This window comes from Sinocyclocheilus anshuiensis, unplaced genomic scaffold (assembly GCF_001515605.1).
Source record: "Sinocyclocheilus anshuiensis isolate Anshui unplaced genomic scaffold, SAMN03320099.WGS_v1.1 scaffold925, whole genome shotgun sequence".
NCBI lineage: Eukaryota > Metazoa > Chordata > Actinopteri > Cypriniformes > Cyprinidae > Sinocyclocheilus > Sinocyclocheilus anshuiensis.
In genome coordinates, this window is record NW_015555753.1 from 27,621 (window position 1) to 46,248 (window position 18,628).

Consider the following 18,628-nt stretch of genomic DNA (forward strand, 5'->3'; position numbering starts at 1 on the left):
TTCATAACAGTGTGGGCAGGTCATCTTTAGAGAGGCCCACTGATGAATACAAAGTGCTTGAGTTTGGAGAGCCATCTCCATAACAAACGGTTGGAGGGTGAGGTACTGAGGAGATACACATATCCCCCTCACTCTCCCCTGTACAGGGTCCTCTCCTTCTTCGGTGCGTTTCCACACCCTTTCCAGGACCGTTTGCATCATGTGTCGCAGTGCAGTGGAAAATCCCTCCATCGCGAGGGCAGCTGGTTTGTTTTGGCAGGTGCCGGCCTCACCGCACTTATCAGCTAACTTTCAGCAGTGCCTAAACAGGCAGGGTTTTCCTCAAACACTGTATCTCATCTTTGTTTAAATCTGATGTCCAAGCCATTTGGATGGTGCCCTCACAGGTGCCTTGTGTGAGCATTGTATAAAGAAAGCAATCTTGATTTTAAGATCGGCCTTTGGGTAAACATGTTCATTCAAGTTAACTACAGTTAATGTCTTCAGTAGTATTGATTGGTTATGTTGTGTATTTTGTGTGTGTGTGTGTGCGCGCACTGGTTTGGGTGGTTTATGAGGACACAAATTTGTATAATGACATGGGTATGACACAGGTATTACAAAATGAAGGTGGTTTATGAGGACACTACCTGTGTCCCTGTTATTCTAAAGGCTTTAAAAACATATTAAATGGTGTTTTTTTTTTTAAATCTAAAAATGCACAACGTTTTCTGTGAGGGGTAGGTTTGGGTGTAAAAAATATAGTTTGTACAGTATAAAAAACATTGCGCCTATGGAGAGTCCCAATACCAACGTGTGTGTGTGTGTGTGTGTGTTTGCAGGTGAAGTGGAGTGGCAGTCCAGTTGAGTATAGCCTTGAGGGAGAGTTTCCAGAAATGCTTTTCACTATCAACAGGGAAGGAATAATTTACCTGAATGCTCCTCTGGACAGAGAAACACAGGACCAGGTGAAAGATTAAAAAAAAAACTTCTGTCATACTTGTATATGTTTACATCAGTACTATATGTGCTAAACCCTCTCTGAATGTTATAAAAACAGAATGACTACAGAAACTCTAATGTGCAATAGTTAATCTCGTATGTACTTTTGTTGTTTTGCTTTTGATATTTGAATGATAAGAGAACAAGAGTGAGAACTGTAAAACCTAAATCTGGTGTTGCTCCAGCTCCATTTTTTTCCACAATGCAATATCATTTATTGATGGTCATTTTTATCCATTTATATTTATTTATTAAATCAAGTAGTCCACCAGTAGTTCATGTTAAAGCTTGAGCCGAGTCCTGCACACGTTTTTGACAGCACACCAAATCCTATGTCATGCTTGAGGATTATATGAACTAGTAAATAAATACTGTTCCTAAATATACCATTCTAAATCCCAATTGTTTGTTACTGATCACACAGTGATGTTACATGACTTCACTCCTCCAGCCATGTAACTCCATTAGGCCACATTCACTCAGCAGCAAAATGCAGCTGCCAGTCCAGTATTTGAGTCATTAATATGGTTGCATTCAAACAAATTTTATTTATTTACGAGAGTGACAGCCGCATTCTATAACTGAACTCACACCAGTAAATTTTCAGGACTCATAACTAGTCGTACATCACGTTATACAGTGTGATAGAGCCCCTCTGTGACATGTTGTGGGCTTTCATGTATGGTTTCAGTAATATTCAGAGACGTAGATATGAGCTTTGTGTCATCTGAAGGTTTAGATCCAGTCACCATCCTCCACAGTTTATTTGGTCTGCGCGTGACTCAAATCCTCTGCTTACTGAGGCATAAACCTTCTGTTGATTAATTAACATGGAACGCCTCAGTTGAACTCTTGTCGTGTCACGTGATAAGACTTTGCCATTTTAGATCTTTTTAGATCATTTTGCCATCTTTAAAATTGACTTTAGTCACTGTCGCTATGGTTAAAGGTGATAGTCACAAATAGAATACGAGCTTGACTTCAGTTGCACATTCAGACTGCTAATTGAACAGAACATTTTAAGACTCACGCTAAAAGTAAATGCAGTTGTCAGTCCCAAACACTGACAGTGTGAACGTTGTCTAAATGTCTTAAGATGTTCCAATGTAAATATGTCTGCTTACTGGAGATTCCCTGCCTTCAGATAACTAGCCACTTTTTAAGTGACAGAACATCTTCAAATTTATAAGCAAGCCTTTGAATTTTAGCCAACAGGTGTATTCGATACAGAGAAACAAAATTTCTATTTTGTTTTTTAATATTTTTTCTATTCAATATATAGTATATTTAGGATTTCAGTGAGCATGATTTCTCTTCATCATGCACTCCAGACCACAGATGACTATAATACATTGGCAGAAGACATACTGTTTTCTTTGCAAATGAGAATTCACAATAATCCCTTTTCCCTTTTAGTTTCATATTAACATAGTGGTAGAGAGGCCAGATGGCAGAGAGATTGCTAAGCCCGTGGAGCTGCGAGTGATGGTGGGGGATGCCAATGACAATAGGCCCACGTTCCCACAGATGCAGTACCACACGGTGGTCAAGGAGCTTGCGACTAAAGGTTACACACACTATATAAATGCTATTTAAATACTAAAAAAAAGCAAGTTAGCGAATGGTATGATCTTCTGCTCGCAGGTACAGAGATTCTCACAGTCCAAGCAGCTGACAACGACGATCCGAAAACCGATAACGTGCGGATATTTTATCGGCTGGTGGGCCAGATGCCTGAGACTCCCCGGAATTTGTTCCGTGTGGACCGGGACTCGGGAGTGATCACAGTGCAGGCGGACAGCATGGAGGGCACCGCTCCACAGTACACACTCACCATCACGGCAGAGGACGCTAAAGGTCGACACATCACCAACACTGATCAATGCTAATTTAGTCTTGCAAAATGGCACCATGTAATATAACTGGTGTCATTTTGTGCAATCTTCTCTGATTGGTTTGTGTGATTAGAGACACCTTTTTTCAGATTTCACATTGTGATGCTCAAACATAATTTCATGTAACACTTGAGGTAGTTACTGTAGTTATGCAGCATGATGGAGCTGCTATAATTGATCTCTGTAATTTTATGGACCTAAATAATGGCTCTCAAAATGTCACTTTTCTTTCCACACACACACACACACACACACACACAGTGTGACTAGTGTGTCAGCTGACATAAATAGTATGCCATGTAGAATCTGATGTACTGTCACACAGCAACGTGAGATCTTGCAAGACTTTTTATGTCGCTTGATATTAATTGATATTAACAGATAATCAATATGTTCTCTGACTTGTTCCTCAGGGCTGAACAGCTCCTGCACTGTCATAGTCAAAGTTCTGGATGAAAACAACAACCCACCAATCTTTTCCCATCATGAGGTATGGACTGTGCACTATGGGTACTGCTGTTTTTGTTATATATTATTTTCAGTTTTGTGAATGAGATCAGTTCCCTTTAGACACTTGATGTTTGTTTGTTTTTTAGTTTTTTTTTTGCTGTCATCTCAGCTGGCAGGTGGACTTCTTTCTCCCTTTATTTCTCTTTATCTGTTAGTGTGTGTGTTTGTACAAGACCTGTGTTCTAGAAAATGTGATTTACAGAGGCCGATGAGATAAAGAGCTTTCAGGTGGAATCCATGCTTTAATCTCAGGCTTATGGACATGTAATAATTTAGCTGGGAGTGTTTCTTTTTATAGTTTTGAGCACTACAAATGAACAGTGTTCACAGCTATAATTGGATGACACCAATTAAGTTTATTCAGATGATTTCTGCATTTCTCCAGTAATGATCTCATAACTTTGATTGCTTGCTTGCAAGCCATTTTGTCATTCAATTTTATTATATCGTTTCTAGATATGGATCGTTTCTATCGTTTCGAGTCATGGGTTTATTTCGTTATATTCAAGATTGTTATATTCAAGGTACCAGATCTCTACCTGAAAATATATTAGATTTAGGAATGAATGATGCATATCACATCAATTATCAGCCAACTCTATATTATATATTTTTAATTTATTGGTATCGCTTGATGTTGAATATACTTCTATCATGACTTACTCTCATTTCAAACCTGTATGCATTTCTTTCTTCTGCGGAACGCAAACGAAGATATTTTGAAGATCGCTGGTAACAGTTTCGGTTCCAATGGACTTATATTGTGTTTTTTGTCCATGCAATAGAACGGTTTGGTTACCAAATTCTTAAAAATAACTTCTTTTATGTTCCTCATTCCAAAAAAAAATAATTTGGAATGAAACAAGGGTGAGTAAATTATGACAGAATTTTTGATTTTGGGTGAATGTGTGGTGGCAAAAGTAATTATTTTACTTTTATATATTTTTATTTGATAATTAAATTAAATAATTAATTAATTAACTGATTCATTCATTCAATTTAATAGTAAACTGTTAAATGTAAAATGTAATTGTATCTAATATCAAAATGAATATCTATTTTTAATGTAGGTTTTTTTTTTGATGTTGCGAAGCCTAAAATCATTTGTAGCATTTACTGTATAGGATTAATTGAAGTTTCTCTCTTATTTTAGACAAAATAGTGTCGAATTTTAATAAATAGGAAAATGATAGTATATATATATTATGAATTTAAAAAATTTGGTCATTGACCAGAGCAATTAAATAAGTATCATCTTATCTGTATAAGCCAGGATGTTAATATCAGTACATAATTACATTGAGTAAACAAATGAAATATAATGTACTGTGCTGTGATGTTAATGTGGAGCATAAGTTCAAATGTTTGCATAACATATCTGATTCTCCGATTTTTGGAAATATTTCTTATCCTGAAGTGATGTTCTAAATATGACCACTTACTAATTTGTAGCGCTATCTATTTATGCTACATGAGCGCATTCACTTATGCAGAACAGCCCTAAGCGCCTTTCTTATGTCATCATCTTTGTTCATTGATGCAGCCGAGTTGAATAATAAACAGTGAGATGATCACTGACTAAAATGACGGGAAGATATGAGCAAAAGGAGAGATGAAGAGCAGATGCAGGATGTAGGCAGGCAGTGGTCCCTGATTTCTGGAAAATACCCTGCGTGTTTACGCCTACGTGTTGTGAATAATACAGGAGATGTACGCGGGTGCAGACAGAGTGCTGGTGTGAAGATGGAGGGCAGCAGCAGTGGCGCTGGCTTGAATTCAGCAGGTATATTTAGATCCGCTTTGAAAGAAGAGAAAGACTTGCTCTGTTCTGCATTCTGGAAACATCCATAAAGCTCACCTCACTGGCTGTGTGCCTTTCATTTTCATCATGTATCCCCTAATTTAGTTGACAATGAATTTTAGGAACTGTGATGGAGCCAAAACTTCTTAGATGAATGATGTTTTGATGAATGGTGCTGTACTTACATTAATGAACAGCCTTGTTTGCAGAAATATTCACAAACACATTTTCTACTCTCCTGCTAGACACTGTCATGCCACATTCAGCTAACATTCTGGTTCTTCCTCTGTTTCCTTATTTTTATTTCACTCTCTCTTAAAGTAGAAACATTTTTTAGAAGGTCATGTCTGTATGTTAGGAGTTTAGTTGTGAAGTGCTGGAGGTGTGTGTTGACAATTCTTGGTTGGGCAGACCAGTGAAAGAGTGACTAGCATCTGAATACAGCTCTTCTGAAGACTCTGAAGTTCTGAACGTCAGCAACACAATAGCAAGTGGCCATGGTTGTCTAGTTGTCCTGCTGGTAGATGTTGTAACTACACCATTTGAATTTAGAAAGCATCTTTCTCCATTGACAGCCATTCAGGGGAAACGTGGGATTGAGTACAGGGGGCCCACAACATTTTGTATTGTTATCAGTGTTGAAAATAGTTGTGCTGCTTAATATTTTTGTTTAAACCGTGATACATCTTTTTCAGGATTCTCTGATGAATAGAAAGTACAAAAGAACAGAATGTATTTGAAATATATATTTTTTGTTACAATATAAATGTCTTTACTGTCACTTTTGATAATTTTAAAGGGATTAGCTCACACAAAAATGAAAATTCTGTCATCATTTTTTCGCACTCCACTTGTTCCAAACCTGTATGAGTTTCTTTCCTCGGCTGAACACAAAAGAAGGTATTTTGAAAAATGTTGGTAACCAAACAGCCATTGACTTCCATAGTATTTTTTTCCCCATTCTGTGGAAGCCAATGGCTACTGTCAACTGGTTGGTTACCAACATTCTTCAAAATATCTTATTTTGCCAAACTCATACAGGTTTGGGACAACCTGAGATTGAGTAAATGATGACATAATGTTTATTTCTGGATGAAGTTTCATGCCTCCCTTTAATGCCTCTTTGCTAAATAAAAGTATTAATTTCTTTCCAAAAAGAAAAAGTACAGTAGTGTATACTGATAATATTTAATTACATTACATGTTCTGTTTCTCTAAACTGGAGAACACTCAAAAATTATGTGTTTAATGCATACATTTGTTCAATGTGTTTTGCCTTAGAAACCTAAATACAGTCGTGGTCAGTATTGTTGGTAAATATGATCAAAAATGGCTGTGAAAATAAATCTGCATTGTTAATCCTATTGATCTTTTATTTTAAAAATGTTTCAAAAATATAACCTTTCATTGAAGAATAAGAATTCAAAATGGGGGGACATCTCATTATGATTTGTTTTTCTCTAATACACGTTGGCCACAATTAATGGAACCCTTTATTACTTTGTGCATCATCCTTTTGCCAAGATCTGCTCTGAGTCTTCACCTATAATGCCTGATGAGGTTAGAGAGCACCTGACAAGAGATCAGAGACCATTCCTTCATCCAGAATCTCTCCAGACCCTTCATATTTCCAGGTCCATATTGGTGCTTCTCCTCTTCAGTTCACCTCACTCATTTTCTATAGGGTTCAGGTCAGGGGACTGGAATGGCCATGGCAGCATATTTGTTTTGTGCTCAGTGACCCATTTTTGGCCTTGGCCCATTATAAGATTTCTAGTATGAACAGTCAGTTTTTACTTTTTTATCTGTTGTTATTTGACAGAATCCATGATGCCATGTATCTGAACAAGATGTCCAGGACCTCTGGCAGAAAAACAAAATACACCAACAACATTAAAGGGACAGCAGTATATTTCATTGTACTGTACACATGGGGTACTTTTTTTACTCCTGTGTACACCAAACCTATCTTGAGTGCTGCTAAAAAGCTATTTTTTTTAGTTGTATCTGACCATAGAACCCAGTCCTGTTTGAAGATCCAGGCAAATGAATATGCTGGAGTTTGTTTTTGGATGAGAGCAGTTTCTTTTTTTGATTTTTCTTTTCTTTTCTTGAAACCCTCCCAAACAACATGTGGGGGTGTAGGTGCTGTTTGACATTTTTTTTAGGCTTTCTGGCTCCAAGATTAACTAATCTCTGCTATTCTGCAGCTTTGATCCTTGGAGAGCCTTTAGCCACTCAAACTCTCCTCCTCACCGAGCATTAGAAAGATAGACACATGCCCTCTTCCAGGAAGATCTATAGCATCTTTAGTTGATTGGAAATTCTTAATTATTGCCCTGATGGTGGAAATGGGAATTTTAAATGCTCTAGTTCTTTTCTTAAAGCCACTTTCTTAGCTTTTTTTTTTCAGCTTTTTTGAAGCTCAATTATCTGTTGCTGCACATCAGAACTATATTCATATTGAGAACTACTCATTGCGATGGATGATTAAGAGAATTTGGCCTTTTTTTCCCCTCATGAATGAATTAATGAATTCATTCATTCATTCATTTGTTTTCCCTCATAATTATATTCATGTGAAACTGGAAGCAATGGCTGGATAATTTCATGTTCATAATGACCCTGGTGTACTAAAAATTGTAAATATGAATGGGAATATACTTCAGAGATATTTTACTCATAAGAATTTCTAAGGGTACCATTAATTGTGGCCAACATGTATTAGAGTAAAACATTTATTTCATAATGAGATTCCCCCCATTCTAAATTCTTATTCTTCAATGAAAGGTTATATTTTTGTACATTTTTAAAATAAAAGATCATTAGGATTAACAATGCAGATTTATTTTACGAAGGGTACCAACAATTCTGACCATGACTGTATCATTTATTTAAAGGCTAACTTCATAAAGTTGTTACAAATATTGTGGTTTCTAATCACAGACCTATTAATGCTTTCTCTATTCTCCATTTTTATCATAATTGCATACAGTATCTTAGAAATCTTTAATTAATTTCTGTCTCTCTAGTATGGACCCTTCCACCTGGCTGAGGATTCCTCAGTGGGCACCACAGTCACTGTAGTGTCGGCATGGGATGCGGATGAGTGGGGTGGGGACAGCTGGCAGGTGGACTACAGACTTGAATCTGGGAATGAGGAGGAGGTTTTTACTCTAGTGACTGACAGACAGACCAATGAAGCTGCCCTCATCCTTGATAAGGTATCTTCTCTGCCTGAATACTACTGCTGGTCATAGATGCATAGATACACATCAAACCAAGTTGCACTTGTTTTAAAGAATGTTCTTTTAAAGCACAAACATTATTTTTAATGAGGGCTTGGGAAAAGCTGAGGATTTAAAAAAAAATACTTTTTTAATATAACTTTCAGTGGTCTGTTCTTTTTCACTGATTTAGGGAAAAATCTTGAATCATCACCCTGACATAATGTGATTGTTCTTTGTTTATACAACTTTTAATCTGTGATCTGAAATTGATGTTCTGTCGGAAACTTCTAAACACATCCAAGTGAGCCACATGCAGTTTTATGAAGTGCTTACAGAATGGGACTGACACTGCAGATACTCATCGTCAAATCGTCAAAATGTATGATTGTTCATACTCTTGAGTTACTATAATTATCTCTGTGTTTACCTTCACTGAACATTTTCATTTATACCAGCTGCTATTTTTATAGGTAACGTTAAGGACATGATGAGGTTTGAGTGTTAAGTTGTTCATCACCCAGCCCCTCAAACACTACTTTTCAAATATTTCACAAAAAGAGATTTTTGTGTTTTAAATAGTTTATATACTGTTCAAGAATTGACACCGATGTGAACTAAAAATGTATTTGCCCAGTTGGTAAAAAAAAATAAATAAATTATAGATAAAGTAAATGAATAGAAAATGTCTAGTATCGAATGCTACTTAGTTTGATATAACACAATTAAATTTGTCCATATTAAGTGGGGCTTAGGTTTTTAAATACTTTCTGAGGTCATTGTTTGAAAACAAACAGTTGAGTCATTATTTAGCAGGCCATTCATCCAGGGCTCAAGGCCTGATCCTCACCGTGACCCACATTCCCTTGAGGTGATGCAGTTGTTCCAGTGCAGGGTCACCACAAGTGTGTGATTAGTGTCTCTGATTCCCTTGATCTTGGTTTACCCCATATATGAAATGCAACCAGTTTGATCCATTTATGACATCTTTTATTCATGTTTTGCCAGATTGCAAGCTGGAAGTTTGACATTTCAAAAGAGGGTTTCTGAATCCTGATATTTACTGATATGTCAAGGAACTGAGCCATTTGTTTATCTTGTGTTCATCTGTGTTCTCGTTTGCTGTGCACAACTCTCTCTGTTGTTGTTCTGTGGCTCCGTAATTAAATGGTTGTATTGTATTTTTAATGGGCAGGAGTTAATTAAAGTGTGTCATGTTTGCAGCATGGGCAATCAAAACTGGAGACCACATACATTCTGTATTTTTCAGGAGATGAACTGTTTTTAGGTAAACAACAGTAATAAATGGAATTTACTGTTGCCATGAAGCATGTTAGATCAATGTTTTTACAGTTGTCAGGAGCTATGATCATTTTTTGTGTGTGTGTTCAGTTTAATGCAGGGATTGGCTGAGGATTTGAGAACAGCTCATTTCTTGTCCATAGTGACAGGTGTGCTGAACACACTCATGTGTTCTGAGTGAAGCAAAAGGATAGAGGAACTCACTATTCCATTTGAAAGGCACTAAGCTTTGTGTAACATTTTTAGAAATTCATTGTTGTAAAAAAAAAGAGGTTTCTCAAACTGAATTAGAAAATTAGAGGTCAAAGTAACATGACAAGAAGTGTCTGATTTTCCTGATGTCTTAAATTTAAACCTCCAAGGTTGTCTGGTTGTGGTGAAGTGGCCAATTGGACACCACAACCAGGTTTCTGGCTGCTGATTTGTAGATCCTAGTTGTACAGTACACTGTTGTTGTGGTTGATTGATGGGTTGACTGGGATGACAACTGGAATAAGGGCAAAGAATGGCAGAACATCAGGGTCTGGTCAGAATGCTGTCTGCTCTTTAAAATACAAGTGAATTAAGTGACTTAATAAATTAAATTAAGTGAAGTTTGGATGTAATATTACTAGTGGAAAAAACAGTAGTGCTGTTCACTTCCAATCAGTAGCATTAGTCTTTTTCACTCTGCCTCTGTTTTTCTCTTTTTTTTTTCCTTTCTGGGAACATAAACACAGATTCAGCATTTGTATCATCACTAACATCTGTCACGGAGTCAACCAACAGAGCAGCGCCATACCTCTGCACTCCACCCACTCATTCACTCTCCCCGGAATTCTAATCACTCACACCATTACCCACCATTCATAAGCACTCACTGCACCAGTCACCAGTCTCGTCTCTTCTCTACCTTTGATCATGCTCCTAGACTCACCTTGTTGTCCCTGATTCAAGTTTGGATCCATCGTCTTCTGCCTTCTCATCCGACTGCCTGTACCTGCAAGTTAAAGACTGTTCATTCCTCCATTCTGCTGAATTACTATTTACGGTGTTGTGTGATACTTACCTTTGCTGTGCATCGCTTGCCTCCATTGCTTGCACTGCTAATTAAAGATCTGTGTTGAGCTTATCTGCCATCTATCCTCTTCTGTTGTGACAGAAGACTAGACCGACAACACATCTTGGACCCAAGCGATGTTCGTCGCCCTGTATCAGACCCATTTGCTGAACTCATACAGGCTGTACGGCAATCTCTACCCCCACAAACCATTCCATCCTCTTCACCACCACACCACAGTCCCATGGCACGGCCAGCGCCCTACAGTGGAGAGGTGGAGGAATGCAATGGTTTTCTTCTCCAATTCTCCCTGTATTTTCAGCCTCACTTATTCTCTTCAGACCATGCCAAGATAGCATACATCATTTCACTTCTATCAGGAAGAGCTCTTTAATGGGCTAGAGTGATTTGGGATGCCAATGGCTCTGACGACCTTTACCACCCATTTTAAAGAAGTGTTTGGTCAAACTGCTAATACCCTTTCTGTTAACAACCAACTGCTCTGTCTACGGCAAGGGAAATCATCTGTTATGGACTATGCCCTAAAGTTTCGTACACTCACGGCAACGAGTGGTTGGAACGAGACAGCCCTCTTAACCGCTTATCAGCACTGTCTGTACCTGCAGATCCATCAACAAATGGCCATCTATCATGACATAATTGGACTAGAGGCCTTCATCCAACGCTCAATATGGATTTCTCAGAGGCTCGCTGACATTACCTCCAACATTCCCGCTGCAGCTCCTCTGCTCGCAACCCACTCTGCCAGCCCTCCAGCACCAGAGCACATGCAAGTGGATTCCATCCATCTCTCGTGTGCCAGACTGCTCACTGCTCACTGCTCAGTGCGACTCATGTCCCTTGTCCATCCCGGAACAAAAGTCCAGGGAGTAGTACATTGAAGAGGCTCTGAAACAGAAGTTCATTCGTCCCATCTACTTCCCCTGCCACATCAAGTTTCTTCTTCGTCAACAAGAAGGATGGGGGCTTGAGGCCTTGCATCTATTACCGGTCCCTCAATGCTCAGACCATCAAATATTGTTATTGCAAGAGAGACAGTGGTGTGACAACCGCAAAAAAAAGGGGCACAGAGATGTTTCAAACAGTATAATCACCACTGCTCTAAATGTACCGGCAGATGGAGGCGTAAAAATGAAGTGATGTGACAATGAAGTCAAATGTTCAGTGTTTATTCTCAGAAGTGGAAAAATTACATTTTCTCACTTGTGTGCCAATATTTACATTTACATTTACATTTAGCAGATGCTTTTATCCAAAGCGACTTACAAATGAGGACAATGAAAGCAATCAAAATCAACAAAAGAGCAATGATATGCAAGTGCTATAACAAGTCTCAGTTAGCTTAATGCAGTACACGTAGCAAGTTTTTTTTTTTAAATCATATAATAAATAAAAAGAAAAAAAATAGAATAGAAAAAGAATAGAGCAAGCTAGTGTTAGAGGCTTTTTTTTTGCTTTTGTTAATCAGAAGTCAGAAAGTCAGAATTATAATTGTATAATAAATAAAAAGAAAACAAATAGATAGAATGCAAAAAGATTAGAGAAGCAAGTTTTTTTTTTTTTTATAAATAAAATTAGAATAGAGAGTGCTAGAGTTAGAGGGTCAAATAAAGATGGAAGAAATGTGTTTTTAGCCGATTCTTGAAGATGAGGAATGCAATCTTCAAAATGGTGGCATTTACTGTGACTGGGTTTTGTCTGTTTGGGGTGGGAAAATGTTCCAGTATGTAAGTATGACTATTTACAATATGTAAGTTGTAATATGATTACAAGTCTTGCTTTACTTCTTAACACAACACAATACATAAATCAACATAGTAAAATTTAAGAATCATTAAATGTTAAACTGAGGAAGAAATGACATGAGGACAGGAACATTAATTAATATACATGATCAGTGACACAAACATATCTGTGTTAACTGGTGTTCAATTTGCGCAAAACAGATAGGGAAGTGTATGCATACATGTATGTTCACAGTCTCGTGTCAAATTAAGTGTCCTTCTCATAATAAGAGCCTCTAATCACAGAGCCTCACTGTGACAGTTATCCTCTACCCTTAGTCCCTGCCACCCTGGAGCAACTGCGGGGAGCTTGCATCTTCACTAAGCTGGACCTGTGGAGCGCGTACAATCTCATCCAGATACGTGAGGGTGACGAGTGGAAGACCGCCTTTGTTACTCCATCTGGGCATTATGAATATCAAGTCATGCTGTATGGGCTTGCTAACTCACCCTCCGTATTCCAGGGTTTCATGAACGAGGTGTTCCGGGAGTTACTCCACCAGTTCGTCATTGTCTACATGAATGATATCCTGATCTACTCCTGGAACCTGACCAAACATCGCCACCATGTGAAGCAGGTCCTGACCAAGCTGAGACCACACCATCTTTACCACAAGCTAGAGAAATGTGAGTTCCATCGTGACAAGCTTCACTTTCTGGGCTATATTATTCACCGCAACGGCATACAAATAGTCCCGAAGAAGGTCCAGGCAGTAAGGTACTGGCCTACTCCAAGCACCATCAAGGATCTCTAATGCTTCCAGGGCTTTGCCAATTTATACCGCCGGTATATGGCTAATTTCAGTCAGCTCAGCTCACCTTTAACATCCCTGCTCCAACAAAGGCCCAAGTCCCTATCCTGGACATCTGCTGCACAAGAGGCTTTCCAACAACTGAAGGACGCCTTTACATCAGCTCCTGCCCTTGTGCTTCCTGATCACAAGCTTCCCTTCCTGGTCAAGGTAGACGCATCCATCACCGGGATGGGAGACATCCTCTCTCAGTGGCAGGGTGAACCTCTGGTACTCCATCCATGTGCCTTCTACTCAAAAAAACTGTCCCATGATATTGGTAACCGTGAGCTGATTGGCATGAAATTGACCCTCAAGGAGTGGAGGCATTGACTCGAGGGCTCCCGTCACCCATTTACCGTCATCACAGATCACAAAAATCGGGAGTATCTACAAGATGCCAAACTCATTCCGCTAAAGGGTCTACCCACTGTGATGGAAGCAGCTGACTACCCGAGGACATCATGTCAGACTGTGGTCCCCAATTCATTTCCCGGGTCTGGCGAGCATTTTTCAATCTGGATGATTTTTGTTGTTGTTGTTGATTTTTCAACAAACAAGCTTTAAAGGTGAAGCCTTGAGAATTAAGTTAAATGAGAAATGAAAATGAAAAGATGACAATTACAGGTATGGATAACCAAAAACTGTTTTGACATCGCCCGCTCTCAGATCGGCATTTATCTGCATTCTGTTACCAAGACAGCCCAGTGTATGACATACAGCCAGAGTGATGTCAGCAGGTTGTGAGCATCCAGAGAAATATCTGACCTTCAGTCTGAAGAATGACATCAGAGCATACAATGGGTCATTCAGAACCTGATTTGAACACATTTTACCTTCAGAAATGCAGTTTGACACATTGTGATGACCAGTGAGACACTCTCATATTGTGTGATTTTGTCCTGGTCTACAGTGTGCTGGTACAGATTATTAAAACAACTGCCTGTGAAAATCAGAACACTGCTTTTTGTTATTTTTATATTATTATTTTCATAATTACAATGTGGCATTATTTTCTCTTGAAAAAAAAATGTAATGTAGTAACAGTGTGCTCATTGGCCAACTGCGTGCAGGTGCTGGACTTTGAGCGGGAGAATGAGTATATACTGGTACTGAGCGCTCAGAACCCAGTTGCTCTGGTCCGAGGCAGGTACGGACCAGCATCCACAGCAACTGTCACCATTTTTATCGATGACATCAATGAAGGCCCCGTTTTGTCTCAAAGCCATTATGAAGTCACTGTCAGAGAAGGGGAGGAGCCAGGACGTGTTATTGCCACAATCAGAGGTTATGACCCTGACTCTCATCCAATCAGGTAAGGTGATATTTCAGTCATTTAAATTAGTAAAACTATCAATCACAATACAAATTGTATCTATACATCAATTGCCATCCTGCAACAATTTCCAGCTGTCCCTTTCAATCGTAAACAATCAGAGATTCCCCAAATTAATACATTTCAACTGACACGCACACCTCATTCTCAAAATCTAAAACACACAGAGAAAACTCACTATTTGCTTAAAAACTTGTTAAAAACAAATAAACAAACAAACAAAAACTCTTAATCCAGAAGTGTAAATGTGTGGAAGCATAATTTATCATGTCGTTTGTTGTTCATATAGATTTAAATTATTTTCCATTGGAAGGTGGAAAATAATCTGAATCTTGATCTAAAATACATTAAAACAGTACAATACAATACAATTTAAAATAACTGGTTTCTTTTGTAATATATTTGAAAATGTAATCTATTGCTGTGATGGTAAAGCTGAATTTTCATCAGCCATTACTCCAGTCTTCAGTGTCACATGATATTTCAGAAATTATTCTAATATGCTGAAAACATATTATTATTTAAAATCTGAAAACAGTTGGGCTGCTTTATATTTTTGTGGAAAACGTGATACATTTATTTCAGGATTCTTTGATGAATAGAATGAACAGCATTTATTTGAAATAAAAATCTTTTGTAACATTTCAAATATCTTTACTCTCACTTTTGATCAATTTAATGTAATTCTTTGTAGATTGTTTTACTTAAAGCCCTTTTTTTTTGCATTATAATCCATAATGTTATAATTGCTTGATTATGAAAGAGAATATGTGATTCAAACGCTGTTCTTTCTTCAGGTATTCACTGAGAGGAGACACTAAGAAATATTTCTCCATTGGGAAGTACTCCGGAGAGCTCAAGACGGTCCAAGCTTTGGACAGAGAGGAGAACAGCACCTACACCATGGAGGTGGTAGCTGAAGATGGGCGTAAGTGACATTTTACCCCCTCCTCATGCATGCATTCACTGTGGAGGGCTGTCAATTCATGTTGTTTGTTTGAATAAACATGTCCATCAAACTGAAGTTATTATACAGAGCAAGTACAAGAAGAAGATGCTATCAATGCGAGACATCTGGGTAAAATCAACATCCCTCGGCTTTCTTTTTTTCAGAATCATCAGTGCTGCCGAGACACTTGACATTTCGAAACGCTGTGACAGGCTCTATTCAGTATCAAATCTCATTGAAAATTCTGGGCCACATACACACGCCATGAGAGAAATCTCAGACATTGTAACTAGCTGTGAATGAGTCACCAGCTGAGATGTTGCGGTGTGTGAACGATGTGTGTGTGCTATAGAATTCCACATCATTTCTCTGCACCTGAATGTAGGGCGCAGATCAAAGATTTGAGGTGTGAAGGTCACAGTTCACCCTCCAATTACCTTCTGCCCCCATCAGCGCTCTCAGATGAGAAATCAGTGCAGTCCAGAATGCTCAGTCACAAATGTTTACGGGGGAGAAAAAAGGAGAGAGATTAGATGAGAACAAGAGATATGACTCACAACTCCCTGTCTTGCGTGGTCTTGAGTGTTGAAGCAGGGTCGAAAATGAGAGGGAGTGTATAAGAGGAGGGAAAAATAAAGAAACTCTAGATGATAGATAAAAATAATACACATACCTCGGTATCTGAGAGCTTCTGGCCTTCAAGGAATTGTACTTTACTCTGGGCTGCAGAAAGAGATGCATAAAAATAGACAGAAAGGGTTGCATATATATATATATATATATATATATATATATATATATATATGAAAGGGATATATATAAAAAAATAAAGCATATTTTCAAACAACCTTATACCTCATCACTTCCTTACTATTATTCTTATCCCTACAATATCTTATTATTTCATTTGGGGATTGATAGTACACAGCTAACATGTGTGGCAGAAACTTGAGTTTAGCTTTACAGTACCTGTTAAGAAGAAGCTCCACAAGTTCCGCATCTTGATTGAAACCCAAACATTCCATTTAATTCCTATATCTTTTAAAAGCACCGCCAAAGTTAACCCTTGTTTTACCCCATTGTCTATTTCTGCATATTTTGGCAAATCTTCGCATTTTGACTTGCACTTCTATAACCAAATCTGAATTTATTTTCCCATGTAACGCATCAGCCATGGTCCAACACCGGCTAAACACCCTCTGGCTCTGCCTGCAATAGTAGCTACCCCCCAGTCTCTCTCTTTAGTTTAGGTTGGAAAAAGATTGACAAATCTTGAGTGGGCCACCCTAAATCTTTTGATGGTGCCTGCCTGGGAAGTTCAATGTTTACACTTTTGGGGGAGATAAACCCATTAATGACGTACTTATAGTAGTCGATGAGCAACAAACTGGATTAAGAGAATCTTACAAACTTCTTGTTTAAGGTCTGGTCTTCAACTAGGGAGTCATTTATTAGTCATTCATTAGTGATGGGGTCTTCAACAGGGAGTCCATAAGGCCTAGGACGTCCATGGTGGTACCGCAGGTGGTCTGTCAATTATTGTTTAATTTCAAACTATTTTGTGTGAAATATTAGTCTGTTTACAAAAACAATTCTAAAGTTAAGAGGCTAAAATTAATCTCAATATATTACTGTCTTTGCTATATACAGTAGGTGTCATAACAAAATATGTAAATACATAAAAGTGTAACTATATGAATGTTTTAGAGGGCAGGCTTAAAATGCAAACACTCAATTAAGGTCTGCCTGAAATTAGTTGCAATTTTGTTATTAATTTTCTTGGGGCTTGCTAGTGAGTGTTGTGATTTTGTTTTGTTTTTTTCAGCTCCTTCGGGAAAATTAGAATTTATCTTTGGTGTTTTTGTTATTTGTTTATTTTGGAGGCTTTTCTTCTCTTTTTTTTCTTCTGTAATATGTAGCCTATGGACTTTTTCATCTAATGTGATTCTGGCAGCAAGAGCTGTTCTTTGCAAGATAAAATATAAGAGTATGAAGTTTAATATTCCTTTTCAAATCAGACTTTGTTGTTTTATAATAATAGCTCTCTCTTGGTTAATCAGAGACTGATGCCATTGAGCTTTGTAGCACTAATCTCAGTCTGCACAGCCTTTATTGCTAAGTGGTACTCACTGCAGAGTCAAATGACTTCCAGCTCCATCTCTCTGGACATCTAATGGGGTGGAGGGAGAGTGGTGGGTAAGGTTAGGGTGTGGTTGGATATTCTAGCTCCAATCATTAGGCACAAATGACATTTGCTCCTCCTCGCTGGACGTCTAGCAGGGAGGAGCGAGACGTAAGCTCCACCCATTTACTCTGCAGTGAGTAGCTTCTCTTTAACGCAGCTCCTGACCAATATTTAGCATCATGTTAATGCCCGTGTTAAACCATCTCCTGCAGTGAAAAGAGCGAAGAAACAGTGCAAGCAGCTTATTTATACCAACAGTTTGAATCCACTGAACTATGGCTAGAGTTGCATCTCTGTTTATATACATGATATTAATAATGCATGGCTTAATTCACTGTATAATAAAGCTTTTGTGGCATGGCACATAGTGTGGATTTTTAGTGTAGTTGCTAACTCTCATTAAAGGATTGTAAGGAATTTAACTCATTAATTCCTATAAGGGAATTAATCACTAATTTTATTTCTAGCTCAGGTTTTGAGAGGACTCGAATCTGAAAATTCGAGGTCCACCTGATTAAAACTGATTTCAAATTTGTTATTTTACACCTTATCAGCTACTCGTCCTGCGAGACGTTAATGTCAGTGTATATTAACAATTTGACTATGTATTTTCCCTGACCACGGGTTAATAAGTTATTTGATAAGTTATACGCTACGAGCTAGGTAGCAAGATCTTGGCAAGGTTTAACCTTAAAATTATACGACACCAGACAATACTTCTTTATAAATGAAAACAAGAATTTATTAGCTATTCTAGATTACATTAAAACTAAGCTAAAACACACACACACATACACACAAAGATTA

At 38.1% G+C, this 18,628-nt stretch overlaps 1 protein-coding gene across 1 annotated transcript in view; it reads left to right on the forward strand.

The window, feature by feature from the left end:
• The first annotated feature begins 848 nt into the window (after nucleotides 1–848).
• LOC107673760 (cadherin-17-like) overlaps nucleotides 849–18,628 on the forward strand; it is a 25,302-nt gene continuing 7,522 nt past the window's right edge. Inside the window, exons 1-7 of the mRNA XM_016467534.1 lie at nucleotides 849–947; nucleotides 2,398–2,548; nucleotides 2,626–2,838; nucleotides 3,290–3,366; nucleotides 8,220–8,411; nucleotides 14,425–14,666; nucleotides 15,485–15,615. Of these exons, the coding sequence (XP_016323020.1) occupies nucleotides 876–947; nucleotides 2,398–2,548; nucleotides 2,626–2,838; nucleotides 3,290–3,366; nucleotides 8,220–8,411; nucleotides 14,425–14,666; nucleotides 15,485–15,615 (1,078 nt within the window). The 5' untranslated portion in view covers nucleotides 849–875. The remainder of the gene's footprint in view (nucleotides 948–2,397; nucleotides 2,549–2,625; nucleotides 2,839–3,289; nucleotides 3,367–8,219; nucleotides 8,412–14,424; nucleotides 14,667–15,484; nucleotides 15,616–18,628) is intronic.